Genomic DNA, 16,853 nt, shown 5'->3' on the forward strand with positions numbered 1-16,853 from the left:
AGCTCTCTCATCCATACATGACTATTGGAAAAACCATAGCTTTGACTAGAAGGACCTTTGTTGGCAAAGTAATGTCTCTGCTTTTTAATATGCTGTCTAGGTTGGTCATAGCCTTTCTTCCAAGGAGCAAGTGCTCTTTTAATTTCATGGCTGCAGTCATCATCTACAGTGATTTTGGAGCCCAAGAAAATAAAGTCTGTCACTGTTTGCATTTTTTCCCCATCTATTTGCCATGAAATGATGGGACCTGATGCCAAGATCTTAATTTTTTGAATGCTGAGTTTTAAGCCAGCTTTTTCACTCTCCTGTTTTTAATTTCATCCTGAGGCTCTTTAGTTCCTCTTCACTTTCTGCCATAAGGGTGGTGTCATCTGCATATCTGAGGTTACTGATATTTCTCCCAGCAATCTTGATTCCAGCTTGTGCTTCATCCATTTCTCATGATGTAATATGTATATAAGTTCAGTAAGCAGGGTGACAATATACAGCCTTGATGTACTCCTTTCCCAATTTGGAGGCAGTCATTTTTCCATGTCTGGTTCTAACTGTTGCTTCTTGACCTTCATGCAGATTTCTCAGGAGGCAGTTAGGGTGGTCTGGTATTCCCATCTCTTGAAGAATTTTCCACATTTTGTTGTGATCCACACAGTGAACGACTTTGGTGTATTCAATAAAGCAGAAGTAGATGTTTTTCTGGAACTCTTGCTTTTTCTGTGATCCAATGGATATTGGCAATTTAATCTCTGGTTCCTCTGCCTTTTCTAATTCCAGTGAACCTCTGGAAATTCATTGTTCATGTACTGTTGAAGCCTGACTTGGAGAATTGTGAACATTACTTTGCTAGTGTGTGAGATGCATACAATTGTGTGGTAGTTTGAACATTTTTTAGCATTGCCTTTCTTTGGGATTGGAATGAAAACTGACTTTTTCCAGTCCTGTGGTCACTGCTGAGTTTTCTACATTTGCTGGCATATTGAGTACAGCACTTTAACTGCCTCATCTTTTAGGATTTGAAATAGCTCAACTGGAAATCCATCACCTCCACTAGCTTTGTTTGTAGTGATGCTTCCTAAGGCCCACTTGACTTTGCATCCCAGGATGTCTGGCTCTATGTGAGAGATCATACCATCGGTTATCTGGGTCACTCAGATCTTTTTTGTATAGTTCTTTTGTGTATTCTTGCCACCTCTTCTTAATATCTTCCACTTCTGTTAGGTTCATATCATTACTGTCCTCTATTGTGCTTATCTGTGCATGAATTGTACCCTTGGTATCTCTAATTTTCCTGAAAAGATCTCTAGTCTTTCCCATTCTATTGTTTTCCTCTATTTCTTTGCATTGATCACTGAGGAAATTCTTATCTGCCCTTGCTATTCTTTGTAACTCTGCGTTCAGTTGGATATATCTTTCCTTTTCTTCTTTGCCTTTAGCTTTTCTTCTTTTCTCAGCTATTTCTAAGCTATTCTTTGTAACTCTGAGTTCAGTTGGATATATCTTTCCTTTTCTTCTTTGCCTTTAGCTTTTCTTCTTTTCTCAGCTATTTCTAAGGCCCCCTCAGACAACCATTTTACCTTTTCCCATTTCTTTTTCTTGAGGATGGTCTTGATCCCTGCCTCCTGTACAAATTCAGGAAACTTGTCTTCAGGCACTCTGTCTATCAGATCTAATGCCTTGAATCCATGTGTCACTTCCACTATATAATCGTAAGGGATTTGATTTAGGTCATACCTGAATGGTCTAGTGGTTTTCCCTACTTTCTTCAATTTAAGTCTCAATATTGCAATATAGATTTCATCTTCAGTGTTCTGTGGCATAGTAGATCATGTGTTTTGTACCAGTAGTCAATAACATCCTAAATGAGACCCAAGTTTATTTTGTTCCTTGAACGTGAAAGCGAAAATGTTTGTTGCTCAGTCAAGTCCAACTCTTTGCAACCCCATGGACTGTCACCTGCCAGATTCCTCTGTCCATGGACTTCTTCAGGCAGGAATACTGGAGTGCGTTTCCATTACCTTCTCCAGGGAGTCTTCCCAATCCAGGGATCAAACCCAGGTGGCATGCATTTCAGGCAGACTCTTTACCATTTGAGCCACAGATTTCCTTCCACGAGAATTAACTGTCTGCTATTCTGGATATGTCACATTCACCTCAATGCTCTTTGATGTCCCTCTTCCCATAGCTGCTCTTGCTCTAACTGGGTTTAACACCTAGAATATTTCCTCTGTTTAAACATCCTCATTTTACTTTTGACTTGACATTGTCTTGGGTCTTCTTTCAGAATCCAATTCAGCTCCTGCAGAATCTCTAACATGGATCTCTTTATTACTCCTGAATTATGATCTGGACATATTTATTTTCTTCCCTATTTGATTCACTCCTACTCAGTAACTCTCCTATGACTCTGGCACAAAGGACCCAGCTTCTAGGTTGTTCTTTCCAAGCAACTGATCATCACCTAGGAATTTGGAATCAGTCTTTCATCTGTGATCAGGGAGCAAAGGGAAAAAGCATTGAAGGAAAATTAGAAGGAAGAAACAACTGGTGGAAAATTTCAAAACAAAGCTATTTGAGAGTATATTTACAATCTTGGTCCCACTTAAATCATGTTCTAGGATAATTACGTGGGATAAATTGTTTTGGAAACTTTGTTTGTTTAAAGCAGTTCAGTTATGGAAAAATCATGATCTTAGATAATTTGGTAGTTAACTCCTAGGAGAATAATCGACTAATGTTTCAGGAAATTAGTTGAAAACTCAACTTAGGCTGTCAGGTCATTAACATATGATGGCATTTAGGTTTTCTGTACTACCCTGTGAAACATGGATTCTCCCAGGGCTTAAATTCAAGTGAGTGTGTGGCTTATCGACAAAACAAAAGGAAATAGTTCTACAAAGGACCAATTGGAATTGTTTCTTATTCAACTTTCCTACATCTGAGTGAATGACTTGTCAACAATGTTCATGCTAATACTCTCAAATATCATATATTGCATTTCTTCAAGTAATCAGTATTTCAATATATTTTGTATTGATATTTATGTAGGAAGTGGTCACCTTTCCTCTTAATTATTGATTTGGCTACGACATTTTCATATTGCTTTCTGCCACATCTGCATTTTGTGCAACTATAAAGTTTGTTTGGACCCATTGTAAAAGTTGCATTATTCAGAAGCTCTGTAGTACATGTACAGCTTATTGCATCTGAACTCAATACGGTGCATGTTCTTTCTGCTTTGTATGTGATAATAATTCAAGATGCTTATTTTAATTTTAAATGCCTCCATGATCTGGCTTCTTACTAGAGAATATTTAAGGTACTTGGTGATTATCCATATTTAGTATTTCCTTGGGAGTTAAGAAGACTCACTGAGCAGTCAGATTTTTTTTTTCTTTCTTTTTAGTTTTAGCATATTTTACATTGTTTCAATGCTCTGAGGACACATATTTTAGTTTATGTCTTAAAATGTAATTAAAGATGTTCAACCAGTTGTGTGAAATTGGAAAAGCATACTTAAATTCATTAGTTGCTAAACAGTGAAGATGAGTTTATATTAAGGAAAAGACTTCTAAAAATGTGGTTGCCTACATTTTGATAAACAAATGTAATAACAATGGCAAAGTATGTGGTGAACACCATTCTAAAATATTTAGACATATTGATGCATTTGATCCACAAAAAATGAGTGCTGGAATCCATTTCATAGATGAGGAAACTGAAGCAACAGTGGTTAAGTTGCCTAAGGTCAAGCAACTGATAAACGCCAGCATCAGGATGTAAATCCAAGAAGTTCAGGCTCAGAATGTGTACACATAGTCACAGAGAAGATTGCTTTTCAGGTGGTTGGGTGGGTGGGCTGGCAGTCAGTGGAACCAGGTACACTGGGAAGTAAAAAAAAAAAGAAGGTAGGCTTTATGACAAACTGTGCTCACTTCTGGGCTTCCCTGATGGCTCAGGTGGAAAAAAATAAAAATAAAAAAAGATCTGCCTGCAATGCAGCAGACCTGGGTTCAGTCCCTGAGTTGGGAGGATTCCCTGGAGGAGAGCATGGCAATCTGCTCCAGCATTTTTGCCTGGAGAATCCCCATGGACAGAGGAGTCTGGTGGATTACAGTCCACGGGGTTGCAAATAATCAGACACAACTGAGAGACTAAGCACATGCTCATTTCTGGAATTTGGAACCTAAATGATGGGATTGAAGGGAAAGATTTACTAAGATTTTATTTATGTGTGTGTAAACGATAGGATACAACTTTTGTTGTTTTTTTAAAATATGTTCATTTATTTTAATTGGAGGTTAATTACTTTACAGTATTGTAGTGGTTTTGCCATACATTGATATGAATTCTCCATGGATTTACATGTGCTCCCCATCCTGACCCCCCTCCCACCTCCCTCCCCATCCCATCCCTCAGGGTCATCCCAGTGTACCAGCCCCGAGCACCCTGTCTCAGGCATCAAACCTGGACTGGCGATCCATTTCACATATGATAATATACAGTTTCAATGCTACTCTCCCAAATCATCCCACCCTCGCCCTCTCCCACAGAGTCCAAAAGACTGTTCTATACACCTAAGGCCACAACTTTTGTACCCCTGCCCCAGGCTGGAGTGATCTCGGGGTGAAAAAAAGTAGCATTTACATTGAAAATGAGATACATGCTGACTCACAACTTTCAAATAATAGCTTTTCAGATAGATACCTAGTGTGAAATCACTAATAATATATCACCTTTTAAGCAACCTCTTCAAAGATATATCTAATTTTCTATAGTTTTATTCTTTTTCTGAGGACTGCATATAGAAATCTCAACTGAGTATGAAGAGTTGCTGCTAATACCCAAGCTTAATGGCTCCCTCTTTTTCCTCAATTCCTAGGATGAATTTTCAACATGGTGTCATTAGTATCACTATTTACAATTTTGTTTCATTCTTATTTTTTCTGAGGGGGATAACAAAGTGAATAACTTTATTTTTCTTTTTTTTTCAACTCCCATCATCTAGTTTAGACACTCCTCACCTTTTCCCTGGATTTTCATGAGTTTCCTAACTAGCCTTTAAAAAAAAAACTATTTTTACTTGGAGGATAATACTTTATGATATTGTGTTGGTTTCTGTCATATATTAACATGGATCAGCCATAGGTATACATACGCTCCCTCCCTCCTGAACTTCCCTCCCACCTCCCACCTCCCACCCTGTTTCCCTTCTAGGTCATCACAGAGCACCAGATTTGAGCTCCCTGCATCATACAGCAAATTTCCACTGAATATCTATTTTACATATGGCAATGTATATGTTTCCATGCTACTCTCGAAATTCGCCCCACCCTCTCCTTCCCCTGTGTCTCCAGGTCTGTTCTCTATGTCTGTGTTTCCATTGCTACTCTGCAGACAGTTCCAGCAATACTATCTTTCTAGATTCCATATATATGCATTAATACATGATATTTGTTTTTCTCTTTCTGACTGACTTCACTCTGTATAATAGGCTCTAGGTTCATCCACCTTATTAGAACTGAGTCAAATGCACTCTTTTTTATTGCTGAGTAATATTCCATTGTGAATATGTACCACTTCTTTATCCATTTATTTGTTGGTGGGAATCTAGGTTGCTTCCATGTCCTAGCTATTGTAAATAGTGCTGCAATGAACATTGGGATACATGTGTCTTTTTCAATTATGGTTTTCTCAGGGTATATGCCCAGTAGTGGGATTGTTGGGTCATATGGTAGTTTTATTCCTAGTTTTTTAAGGAATCTCCATACTGTTCTCCATAGTGGCTGTATCAGTTTGCATTCCCATTGACAGTGCCAGAGGGTTCTCTTTTCTCCACACCCTTTCCAGCATTTATTGCTTGCAGATTTTTTTGATAATGGCCATTCAGACCACTGTGAGGTGATACCCTGTAGTTTTAATTTGCATTTCTCTAATAATGAGTGAAGTTGAGCAACCTTTCATGTGTTTATTAGCCATCTGTACATCAAAGGCTGTATATTGTCATCCTGCTTATTTAACTTCTGTGCAGAGTACATCATGAGAAATGCTGGGCTGGATGAAGCACAAGCTGGAATCAAGATTGCCGGGAGAAATATCAGTAACCTCAGATATGCAGATGACACCACCCTTATGGCAGAAAGCAAAGAACTAAAGAGCCTCTTGATGAAAGTGAAAGAGGAGAGTGAAAATGTTGGCTTAAAACTCAACATTCAGAAAACTAAGATCATGGCAACCAGTCCCATCACTTCATGGCAAATAGATGGGGAAACAATGGAAACAGTTAGAGACTATTTTTTGTGGGGGGAGGCTCAAAAATCACTGCATATGGTGATTGCAGCCATGAAATTAAAAGACTTTTGCTCCTTGGAAGAAAAGCTATGACCAACCTAGACAGCATATTAAAAAGCAGAGACATCACTTTGCCAGCAAAGGTCCGTCTAGTCAAAGCTATGGTTTTTCCAGTAGTCATGTATGGATGTGAAAATTGGACTATAAAGAAAGCTGAGCAACAAAGAATTGATGCTTTTGAACTGTAGTGTTGGAGAAGACCCTTAAGTGTCCCTTGGACAGCAGTGAGATACTAAAGGAAATCAGTCCTAAATATTCATTGGAAGGACTGATGCTGAAGTTGAAACTCCAATACTTTGGCCACCTGATGCAAAGAACTGACTCCTTGAAAAAGACCCTGATGTTGGGAAAGATTGAAGGCAGGAGGAGAAGGGGATGACAGAGGATGAGATGGTTGGATGGCATCACTGACTCGATGGACATGAGTTTGAGCAAGCTCTGGGAGTTAGTGATAGACAGGGAAGCCTGGCCTGCTGCAGTCCATGGGGTCGGAAAATGTCGGACACAACTGAGCAACTGAACTGAACTGAACTGATGTCTTCTTTGGAGAATTGTCTGTTTAGGTCGTCTGCCCACTTCTCGAGTGGGTTGTTTGTTTTTCTCATATTGAACTGTATGAGCTGCTTGTGTATTTTGGAGATTAACCCTTTGTCTCATTTGCCCTATTTGCTATTATCTTCTCCCATTCTGATGGTTGTCTTTTCACCTTGTTTATAGTTTCCTGCACTATGCAAAAGCTTTTATGTTTAATCAGGTCCCATTTATTTATTTGTGTTTTTGTTTCCATTACTCTAGGAGGGGAATCATAGAGGATCTTGCTGTGATTTATGTCAAAGACTGTTCTTAGTTTTATATAAATAGAAAAATGTACAGTAAACACACATTTGATTTTCATACTCAAATGGTACAAATCAACATGATGACAATGGATGCAGAGATAACATTTAAGACCTTAAAGTAGAGAGCTATTAAAAAATAAATAAAAATAAAAATTTGGTATATGAAACTAGTATAATTAATATTTGCAACATAACTTTATAGCTAAATAAAATATATGTGTCTAGAGTCTTACGCATTCATGAATACCAGTAACCTCAATGTATCTAACACTATTATTTGTGAAAAAAACTGTTAGAATTTTCTAATTTCCTTAATTTTTTTTATTATGTGCTGTGTTTACACCATTGTGCTTTTGGCAATGAAAACTATTGCTATTAGTTTGCAGTCTATGAACACTGCATAATATTCAGGAAAATTGGGCTTCCATAATATTTATAGTGGCTACTGAGTGATTTATTTTAGCTTCCAATTTCCTCTACCTAATCATTTTCAAAATGAGAAGAATATATATTTGGCTAATGTAAGATATTGTCAAATTATTATAAATTTTAAACAAATGAGCCTGGGGTCATTTTTAACACTGGAATGGACAGACATTAACTATATAAGCTGTTAATATAAAGTAGACATAATACAGAATCAGAAGTTTTTCTTCTTGTAAATTAAATTTATAACTAGAGAAAATCAATAAAAATTGACAATATTTCAATACAAGCAAAAACATTTTAATTGCCAAGACCATAACCCATATTCTTTTTCTTTCTTGCAAGCATTAGTCTACCTCTCAAGTCACACCCTCATGAGAGAAGACCTATTATACTTTATATAAGGCTCTGATAAAAACTTTTTAAACTGGCATGACTTACTTAGGTAAGTGTGACACATGCACATCCATGCACACGGTTGTTCTTGTTATTCAGTGGCTAATGTGTGTCTGACCTTTTGTGACCCCATGGATTATAGCATGTCAGGCTCCTCTGTCCTCCACTATCTCCAGGAGTTTGCTCAGATTCATGTCCATTGAGTCGGTGATGCATCCAACCATCTCTTCCTCTGACGTCTCCTTCTTCTCCTGCCTTCAATCTTTCCCAGCATCAGGGTCTTTTCCAATGACTCATCTCTTTGCATTGGGTGGCCAAAGTGTTGGAGCTTCAGCTTCCATCTTTCCAATGAGTATTCAGGGTTGATTTCCTTTAGGATTGACTGGTTTGAACTCCTTGCAGTCCAAGGGACTCCTCTCAAGAATCTTCTCCAGCACTGCAGTTAGAGGGCATCAATTCTTCTGCACACAGCCTTCTTTGTGGTCCAACTCTCACATCTGTACATGAGTATTGGAAAAACCATATACAGACTGCCATATATATATATATATATATGTATATATGTATCACAATTTTCCCATGCTAGAATTAAAACATCTAGACAATTATTCAACAAGATTATTGACTCATTTTCTCTTTCTCTACTTCATCTTACTTTCCTTTCTTGTTTTCTATCATTCAGCGGACTTTGTTTTGGGGTCCATATTATATACCAGGCACTGTTCTGCATGCTGACAAGATCCACAAGGTCTTACCCTTACAGTGAAAGTGAAAGTCGCTCAGCTGTGTCTGATTCTTTGCAACCCCATGGACTATACAGTCCATGGAATTCTCCAGGCCAGAATACTGGAGTGGGTAGCCATTCCCTTCTCCAGAGGATCTTCCCAACCCAGGGATCAAACCCATGTCTCCCACATTGCAAGCAGATTCTTTACCAGCTGAGCCACAAGGGAAGCCCAAGAATACCTGGTGGGTAGACTTTCCCTTCTCCAGGGGATCTTCCCGACTTAGGAATTGAACCGGGGTCTCCTGCATTGCAGGAATATTCTTTACCAACTGAGCTGTAAGGGAAGTCCTTACAGAGCTCATATCAACTGTTGAGGGACTGGAGCCCAGGAAAGCACAAACACAAAGAGCATCTTTGCATAATGTGATTATAAAAGTCTTCTCTGACAAAGCGATGACGAAGTTATGATGCAGCCATGGTGAGAAGGGGGGGAAACAGGGTTCAGGGAAAATAAACAAGTGAAAAAGAAAAAAATAGGCTGCAGCATAGTGGCTCAGCAGGACTTGGACTGGGCAACTTTATAATGTTATTTTCATTTAGATTACTAACTGATAAACACAGATACCTAACAGTTATTTATTGTAAATCTTCTTTCTCAGCTATTTTGGGGAGAGCATGCACTTTGGAGTCAGAAAATCAAGGTTTGGAGTCTTGCCTTAGGACCTTCTACCTGGGTGATACCATCTGACCTAACCCTAACCCTAACCCTAACCTAACCCTAACCCTAACCCTAACCCTAACCCTAACCCTAACCCTAACCCTAACCCTAACCCTAACCCTAACCCTAACCCTAACCCTAACCCTAACCCTAACCCTAACCCTAACCCTAACCCTAACCCTAAACCTAACCCTAACCCTAACCCTAACCCAGGATGACAGCAGCAGTTTTCCAAACCTACTGGAGATAATTTTTCCCTGCAGAAATGTATATGTTTTGTAGGTAGAAGCCTCATGTGGGTGTGATTCCTGGATTATTGTAGGAGAACATGCTTCAGAGGTATTTAAACACATTTGATACTAATTCCCTAATTTCACCCTGTTTTCTTCCTCCAAAAATTCAAAGGAAGAGACTTTAGAAGCAGGTAAAGGGAGATGATATGGGCTGTCATTGAGTGATGCTGAGTGAGATGTGTGTTTACGGAAAGCTTTGAGAAAAGGGACAGAAGCATAGAGGAAACTCACAGAGGGCACTGCTACTAAAATAATAATAAAATGCTATAGCCATATATTACATTAATGTAATTTATTACAAGCTTCCATCATAAGGTGCAAATACACATTCTGCTTCTTGAAGAGATTTTAATTTTACAACAACAAAAGCCACTGGAAGTGTTGGGCAAATCACGTTAATTACTGGAATATCTTCATAAATCTCCAAATGGCCTTCCTCTAAACTACATACCTGTGCTTTTCAGGTGGAATCAGTGAGTCAGTGGTGATATTCTGCCTTTTTATTTTCTCTCCACTGGGTCCTCTTTTCAGTATTGCTGAAATAAAAATGATGCTGTTCATGTGGCTGGACATGCTCAGAATATAGGACAGGTTTTGTTACAGTTTTCTTCCTGTAGATAGAATCTATTTTAGCTTGAATAAAGGGTCACAGATTAAAATCAATCAAGAAAATAGACACCTGTCTCTGAATTCCCTTCTGTCTGCCTCCCACCTCTGCGGCCATCCGCTCCCGCAGGTACCGTTACGAGCTCAGGGTCTGCCCTGCTGTCATCTCCTGGTACCTTGAGCCAGGTGCATTTATCTCTCTAGAGGATGCCTCTTGATTTTACATCTCTGGATAAAAATCTGTTCCTGGTATTCAGACCCATAGATTCAAAACTTCTTGACTTCTCCCTTTTGCAGATGGCTCAGAGTGAACTCATTTTCTCACTCAGACCTATTTCTGTATTCCTGTCTCACACAAGAATAATACTCTTCACCTACTTACTCATCCTGGAAGCCCAGAAACTATCATTGATTCTTCACTCCCCTATTAACTTTCACAATCTCTCAACTATCTTGTCCTGCCAAGACCATCTTCTTAATTTTCTACAAATTTTCTACTTTCCATCTGCACTGTAATTATTTCAGACAATCAGCATATCTCTCCTGATCTACTGTATGGCTCATCAGTGGTCTCCCTTCATCCCTTCCTATCCTCCCACCAATCAATTATCTTCACTGCTAATCATGGTAGTCTTTCCAAGCATGAACTGGGTTTTGTCACATACCTCCTTAAAAATCCTCAAAAGGTTCAGCATTGTCTAGAAGTTAAAATGGCATGTCTAGAAGTTAAAATGGCATGTCTAGAAGTTAAAATGGCATGTCTAGAAGTTATGGCAAGGCATGCCAAGCCCCTCCAAATGATAAATGAAGGCAGCTCCTGGCTGCTAATCTTCATGCCAATTTTTCTCCTTTCTCTCTGTCCCCTCCCGACCTAAATACACACCCTGAGCTCAAACTACATGAAGCTTTTACATTTGCTGGAATCTGCCATCACTTTCTTATATCCATTATCTGTACCTGTGTACTTGCTGATGCTCTTATTTGCTTTTAAAATTCTTTAGTGTAAATGTCATTTCCTCCAAAAACCCTTCCTGATTTTCCCAAAGCAGAATGAGATGTCTCTCTGTGCTCCTCAGCAACACGGCTGCCAGTGATAATTACTAGTGTTGCCATATTCTAGTGTACCTATTGGATGGCCTTCTCCTTCCCCATTAGACTATGAGAAGTTTAATTCATAGTGATGACTTCATGAATCTTTGTTAAAAAAATTAACTGAACACATCTTTCTCTTATACATTGAAATGCTGCTATGTAACTTAATGATGCTGAATAGATGTGGATTATCCCACCTTCTTTTTGCCTACACAGATGAAGGATCTATGAAGTAGGAAGGCTAACATATATAAAGTTACTTTTTTCTATTCAAAATTTATTTTCAAACAACTTTTACAGGCCTAGGTAGACATGATCACTGACAGTTTTAAAAATGTTCTCATAAAAATAACACATGTAATGTGCATGTATTTTGGCTAAAAAACCCCAACATATTCTATACTTCCAACTACACTTATTATTCACAAGATAATTACCAAGAAATTGCTTTTTGTAAGCAAAATCCTTCTTTACTCATCATCTTCACTCTTCACTCACTCTTCACTTCATTCTTCACTCTACTGTCATTTATTTTTATATTTATATATTAACATAATTAGTGTACTGGAAATCAAAGATTTAAGAAAAATACCTTTTCTGTATTGAAAATGGAAGAAATTAGAAGATATTCTGAAATCTGTTTCTGAAAAGAATAGGGAATGAATCTTCTCTTTAATTATCAGTCTAGGCATGGTCTACTCCACCACTATTGTAATTCAGAAGAGTTTTGGTGAGTGTTCTCTTAGTATTATGAGACCAAATTAGTCTATTGCTCTCATCTACACTAGATTTTGATTTGATCACCTAAGATTACCAGCAAGAAAGTTGCAAAATTGTACAGAACCAAGTTAAAATTGTTTCTAAAAATCGACTCTAATGTAATGGTAAAATGAAAGCTTTCACACACACACACACACACACACACACACACACACATACACACACATACACACACACAGAAAGAGTCTATGAAATAAGAGATTAAAAGAGCACATTGAAAAAAGGAAACCAAGATAAAAAGAGTGAAAGAGGAAAGTATATTTTAACAGCAGGAAATGGCATGACTCGGCATGAAAAAAAAAGAGTAAAAAGTATAGAAAGATAGCTGGGAGAGCTAAAAGTAAAAATTAATGACAAAAAATGAAAAGTCTGCATTCAGAAAACTGAAAAAAATTAAGTTTCAGTGCCCAAATATTGCTATATTTTAAGACTATCAGGATAGTGTTTGTTATATTGCATCATTCTCTTAATTTTCTAAAAATTCAGAAAGATAATATTCTTCACTGGTGACAATTGTAAGGCACATATCCACTTGCTTTGACACAGTAGGGTCCTTTGTACCCTTTGTACCCTTGACAGCTGGGCTATGACACTACTAGCGGAGCAAGTTTTTAGTTATTCCTTTTTTTTCTTTCTGCCTGAGGTACTTGTTCCCTCTTAAAATGTTTCCTGGGTACTTGGAAGCCAAATAATTCAAACTGTCATAAGGGTGAGGGTGCACAGCTTTCTTTTAAATCAAATGCTGCTGCTTTACTCTCTAATCTGTAACATCACAGGAATCTAACACCAAACAGCTATTTTTTTCTTCATTTTAGTGCCTTGCTTCTGAATTGGTTACTGATACATAAATACTTCAGATTTCTTCCCTGTATATAAAAGCAGGCTATAATCATATAAATAAAAATATAAATACTAACCTGGAACAGTAAAAAAAAAAATTAAACTTCACAGAGCTATCTTAATAGCAGATGATAAGGCCCAAAATATAAAACAGATATTCTCTCTCCAACCCCGGCCCATCCCACCTAAACTAACAATGTACTGATTGACCTTTCTCATTTGGCAAAGTGGTGACAAAACACACACAAACACACACACAACAAAAACAAACCATAAACACATAACTTTGGAGCTAAAGCCAACGTGGAAAAAAAAAAGACTAACTTCCTAGGTTTACGAGCTTTTGATGCATCTCAACAGTACGTGTTGAGATGTTACTCATTTTGAAGGCACTGTGCTAGAAAGATAAGCCGGGGAAGGTGGATAAGATGTAGAGAAATGCACAGTTAATCAAACAGCTGGCCAGAAACTAATAAGCACTCCAAGCAAAACACTCACAGAGGGTATGAAGGGTTCAAAGGAAGAAGGCATCTTAGCCAACTGGAAGCATCAGGAAATCTAATAGAGGAGATGTCATTTGAGGTGCGTCTGGAAGAATGGTAGGATCTGGAAGATAGAGACATTTATTTCCACTGATTCTTGAGATTTAGGTAGGTGCTCACTTGATTTTCTCTGCTTCTACATTTTGATTTCTTGAATTTCGAACTTTCTGTATTTAACCCTCCACTCCATGACCTCACTGAGAATATAATCATACCAAATTAATCACTGACTCCTGAGCGAACCGAACATTTTTAACTATCATTTTGCATGCACTCATAGGATTCTCTCCGCTCGCTCCACTGCTTTCTTTCCTTTCCTTGAATAAGTTGCAAAGCGACATAGAAGACTTGGTTCATTTTCTGTCTTGACCCTTCTGTGCATGAAAAAGTGTGTTATCTCATAGGTATTTCCAAAACTCTGTATGCTGCTGGATAACTGTGTCTCATGTTGTATCACTTCATTTATACGCTTGATCCTCCAAGCAAACGATGAGATCCCTGAGGCCACTGGCAGTGACACAATCTTCTCTGTACCCTCAGGCCCGTGTCTCTCAGACAAGTAGTTGGTGTCTGAATGTACATACCCTGATGGAATCGGGGTTTGGCAGGAGAGCAACATAGGCGTGTTCCCATAAGCTGTGGGCCATTCTGAAAAGCAGGCTGTGGACCCTCGGGTTCACCTTTCCTCCGCCCGCGAGGACCACTAACAGCGGCGCACTGAGCAAGCCGAAGGCCACATGGAAGCCCACAGCACCACACTCTTGCCCTAGAATGTCATCCGCGACGCATTCCAAGGAGCCCTCCCTGCCAGCATCTAAACCCTTCTCTGCAGCGGCCTAAAGTGGCCCTTATTCATTCCTTTCTAGGATCAGGGAAACACCTCCCTGGCTTTCAGTCTGTGAGAAAAAAAAAGACTAGGACTTTCCTGAGGCTGGGAGCGGGGATTCCCTCTCCAGGAACGTGCCATTTCCACGCCGCCTACCTGGCTGAAGGCGGCCAAAGACGAGGAACCGGGTGACCTGGGGACACTAGACGCGGGCGGGTCCCCCTCCTCCGGAGGGTTGGGGGGGGGGGTCTCAGCCCGGGAACCCACTAATTAGGCTCGCCCCCATTGGTCGGCCCCCGGCACCTCCGTCACCGTTATGCTAACGAGGGGCGTCTCATTGGCGGGGCCTCCGCGGCGGCCCCGCCCACGGGGAGAGCCCTTGCGCGGCGCCGGGACCCCCAACCCCAGGCCCCCCGGCGCCTGCGCGGCCGTGCGGGGCGTCCGCCTGCGGGGATCTGCTGCAGGCTGGGCTACCCTCCGAGGAGGGTCGCGCCTGCCGCCGGGTGGGACGGGCTTTCACCCTCGCGCTGCGCGCACGCCCACCCCTCTCCTCTCTTTCTAGGCACCGCGCGTCTTTTCTCTTTTTTTCGGGCGAAGTAACTTTTGCATTCCCGCCTCCCCCGAGTCCTGTAGACCAGAGGCGGCGCCCAGCCTGGGGGCGGTTCTTTGGCATCGTCGGTCCTTGTCAGAGCCAGACTTTTGCTCCTGGGCTGGGTTTGCATCATCCCCATCACACCCTCCGGAGGAGAGGAGCCGGCCCCTTTCGGCCTCAGCTTCCGGCTGGGCGCAGACCCCCCTCCGGCTCCCAGGCCCCTTCCCTGCTGCGTTCCCTCCTCCCGCCGCCGCCTTTAACGAAGTCCTCGCTCCCCCCACTCCGCAATATTTCCTGTCGCTCGCCCTCCTCGCCTCCTCCATTCGTTGTCTCACGTTTCCCACTCTTTGAGGAAGGATGGTTGATCTGGAGAGCGAAGTGCCCCCTCTGCCTCCCAGGTACAGGTTTCGGGATTTGCTGCTCGGGGACCAAGGATGGCAGAACGACGACAGGTGAGTGGTGTGCTGCGGCGTGGCTCCGGAGATACAGCTGGAAAAGGGAGGGATGGGGAGGCTGAAAGGCTAAAAGGAGGGAGACGAGGATAGGGAGCCAGAGCTGGGGGAGGGAGGGAGAGGGGCTCTGACGTGTCTCTCCATTTTGACTATAGGGCAATTGGTGTAGGCAAGGAACTCCTTCTTTTCACTTTCGGACCCCTGCAATGTATTTATTGCATTTATTTGGTGCTTATTCTTTTGTCTCTCTGTGCTTTCCCAGGGTGTGGATGAGGCTGGTGTGAGAGGTATAGTACGTCCAAATGGCACGCAGCATCACTGCCGATCAGTTTTCCTATTTTTCCCTTGGATGTTGTTAATCAGATTCGAAAATGCATCCGAGTTGATTGAAAAAGCCCCCCAATCCCCTACACCTGTTTACTTACTCCGTGTCGGTCTCGTCCTGATTAGGTGTCCACCCGCCACTGGGAATTTTATGCTTTTAAAACATTTGGAGACGCAGGTAGACAGTTGGTTTCAATATGTAACAGGTAGTTAGTGAAAATAACAGCGTTTGCAATGGAAAAATCTCACTTTGAACGGGTAACCATGATTATTATTCATAATGTGTTCGTATAGCATGATCCAACCTTCTCATAAATAATGCATTTAACCTAAATAGTATATATGTCACAAAATTAAAGCATAATTTTCAAAACTAGAGTGTTATTAGCAAAATATTGCTCGTGTTTTATCTGTAGCATCACTGCTTTGCCTCGTTAAACTTTTGGAATTACTCTTGTTATGTCTTATTATTATTTTTTAAAAAGCACATTTTATGTTTCATTGAATTTGGTATTTTCTGAAATAGTCATTTAGGTATCACATGCCACATTTCCTTGTTTTAAAACAATACGTGTATACTAACTAGACTTTCAGCTCAATTGAAATGTTTCGTTAAACTTCAGTTTGGTATTGCTGTTCTATTTTAATTACATAAAAAACCGTTATTGGCCCCATTCAGAATCTCCTTGTTCAACCACTGGGAAATACCTTCCTCCCATCTCAGCTCCCAATACAAACCCACACTACACACAGGGGATTTTATCTGGGGCATCAATGGTGGCCTTCTTCTTTGGTCTCATATTAGCAATGTAAAGGGATATGGATCTTTTGTAGATGATATTTCAGTTCAATATCTTTAGGCAAAAATGTATCTATTGATAGAAATTAAACAATTCATACCAGTATGCTTGGAAAGTAAGGTGTTCTGGTTGACTAAAGATGAAGAAAAGAATATTTAAACAAATTTCAGTGCTAATTGACATTTAGATACACTATTTTAACTTAGCTCAGTGGCTCATCAAGTGCAGCTTGGTGTTCATAGTGATTGGATCTAT

The 16,853-nt window shown here is 40.2% G+C and overlaps 1 protein-coding gene and 1 long non-coding RNA gene across 2 annotated transcripts in view; one reads left to right on the forward strand and one right to left on the reverse strand.

The window, feature by feature from the left end:
• Positions 1-7,213: 7,213 nt before the first annotated feature.
• On the reverse strand, positions 7,214-15,446 carry LOC139033647 (uncharacterized). Its single transcript, XR_011486173.1, has 4 exons — positions 15,358-15,446; positions 13,561-13,668; positions 10,196-10,280; positions 7,214-8,503 (listed from the first exon to the last, which is right to left on the reverse strand). It is a non-coding gene; the product is annotated as an uncharacterized lncRNA (long non-coding RNA).
• LOC110147418 (potassium channel subfamily T member 2) overlaps positions 15,380-16,853 on the forward strand; it is a 237,532-nt gene continuing 236,058 nt past the window's right edge. Inside the window, exon 1 of the mRNA XM_070463093.1 lies at positions 15,380-15,474. Coding sequence (XP_070319194.1) covers positions 15,380-15,474 — 95 coding nt within the window. The remainder of the gene's footprint in view (positions 15,475-16,853) is intronic.

The sequence above is a fragment of the Odocoileus virginianus genome, unplaced genomic scaffold, assembly GCF_023699985.2.
Source record: "Odocoileus virginianus isolate 20LAN1187 ecotype Illinois unplaced genomic scaffold, Ovbor_1.2 Unplaced_Scaffold_26, whole genome shotgun sequence".
Classification (NCBI taxonomy): domain Eukaryota; kingdom Metazoa; phylum Chordata; class Mammalia; order Artiodactyla; family Cervidae; genus Odocoileus; species Odocoileus virginianus.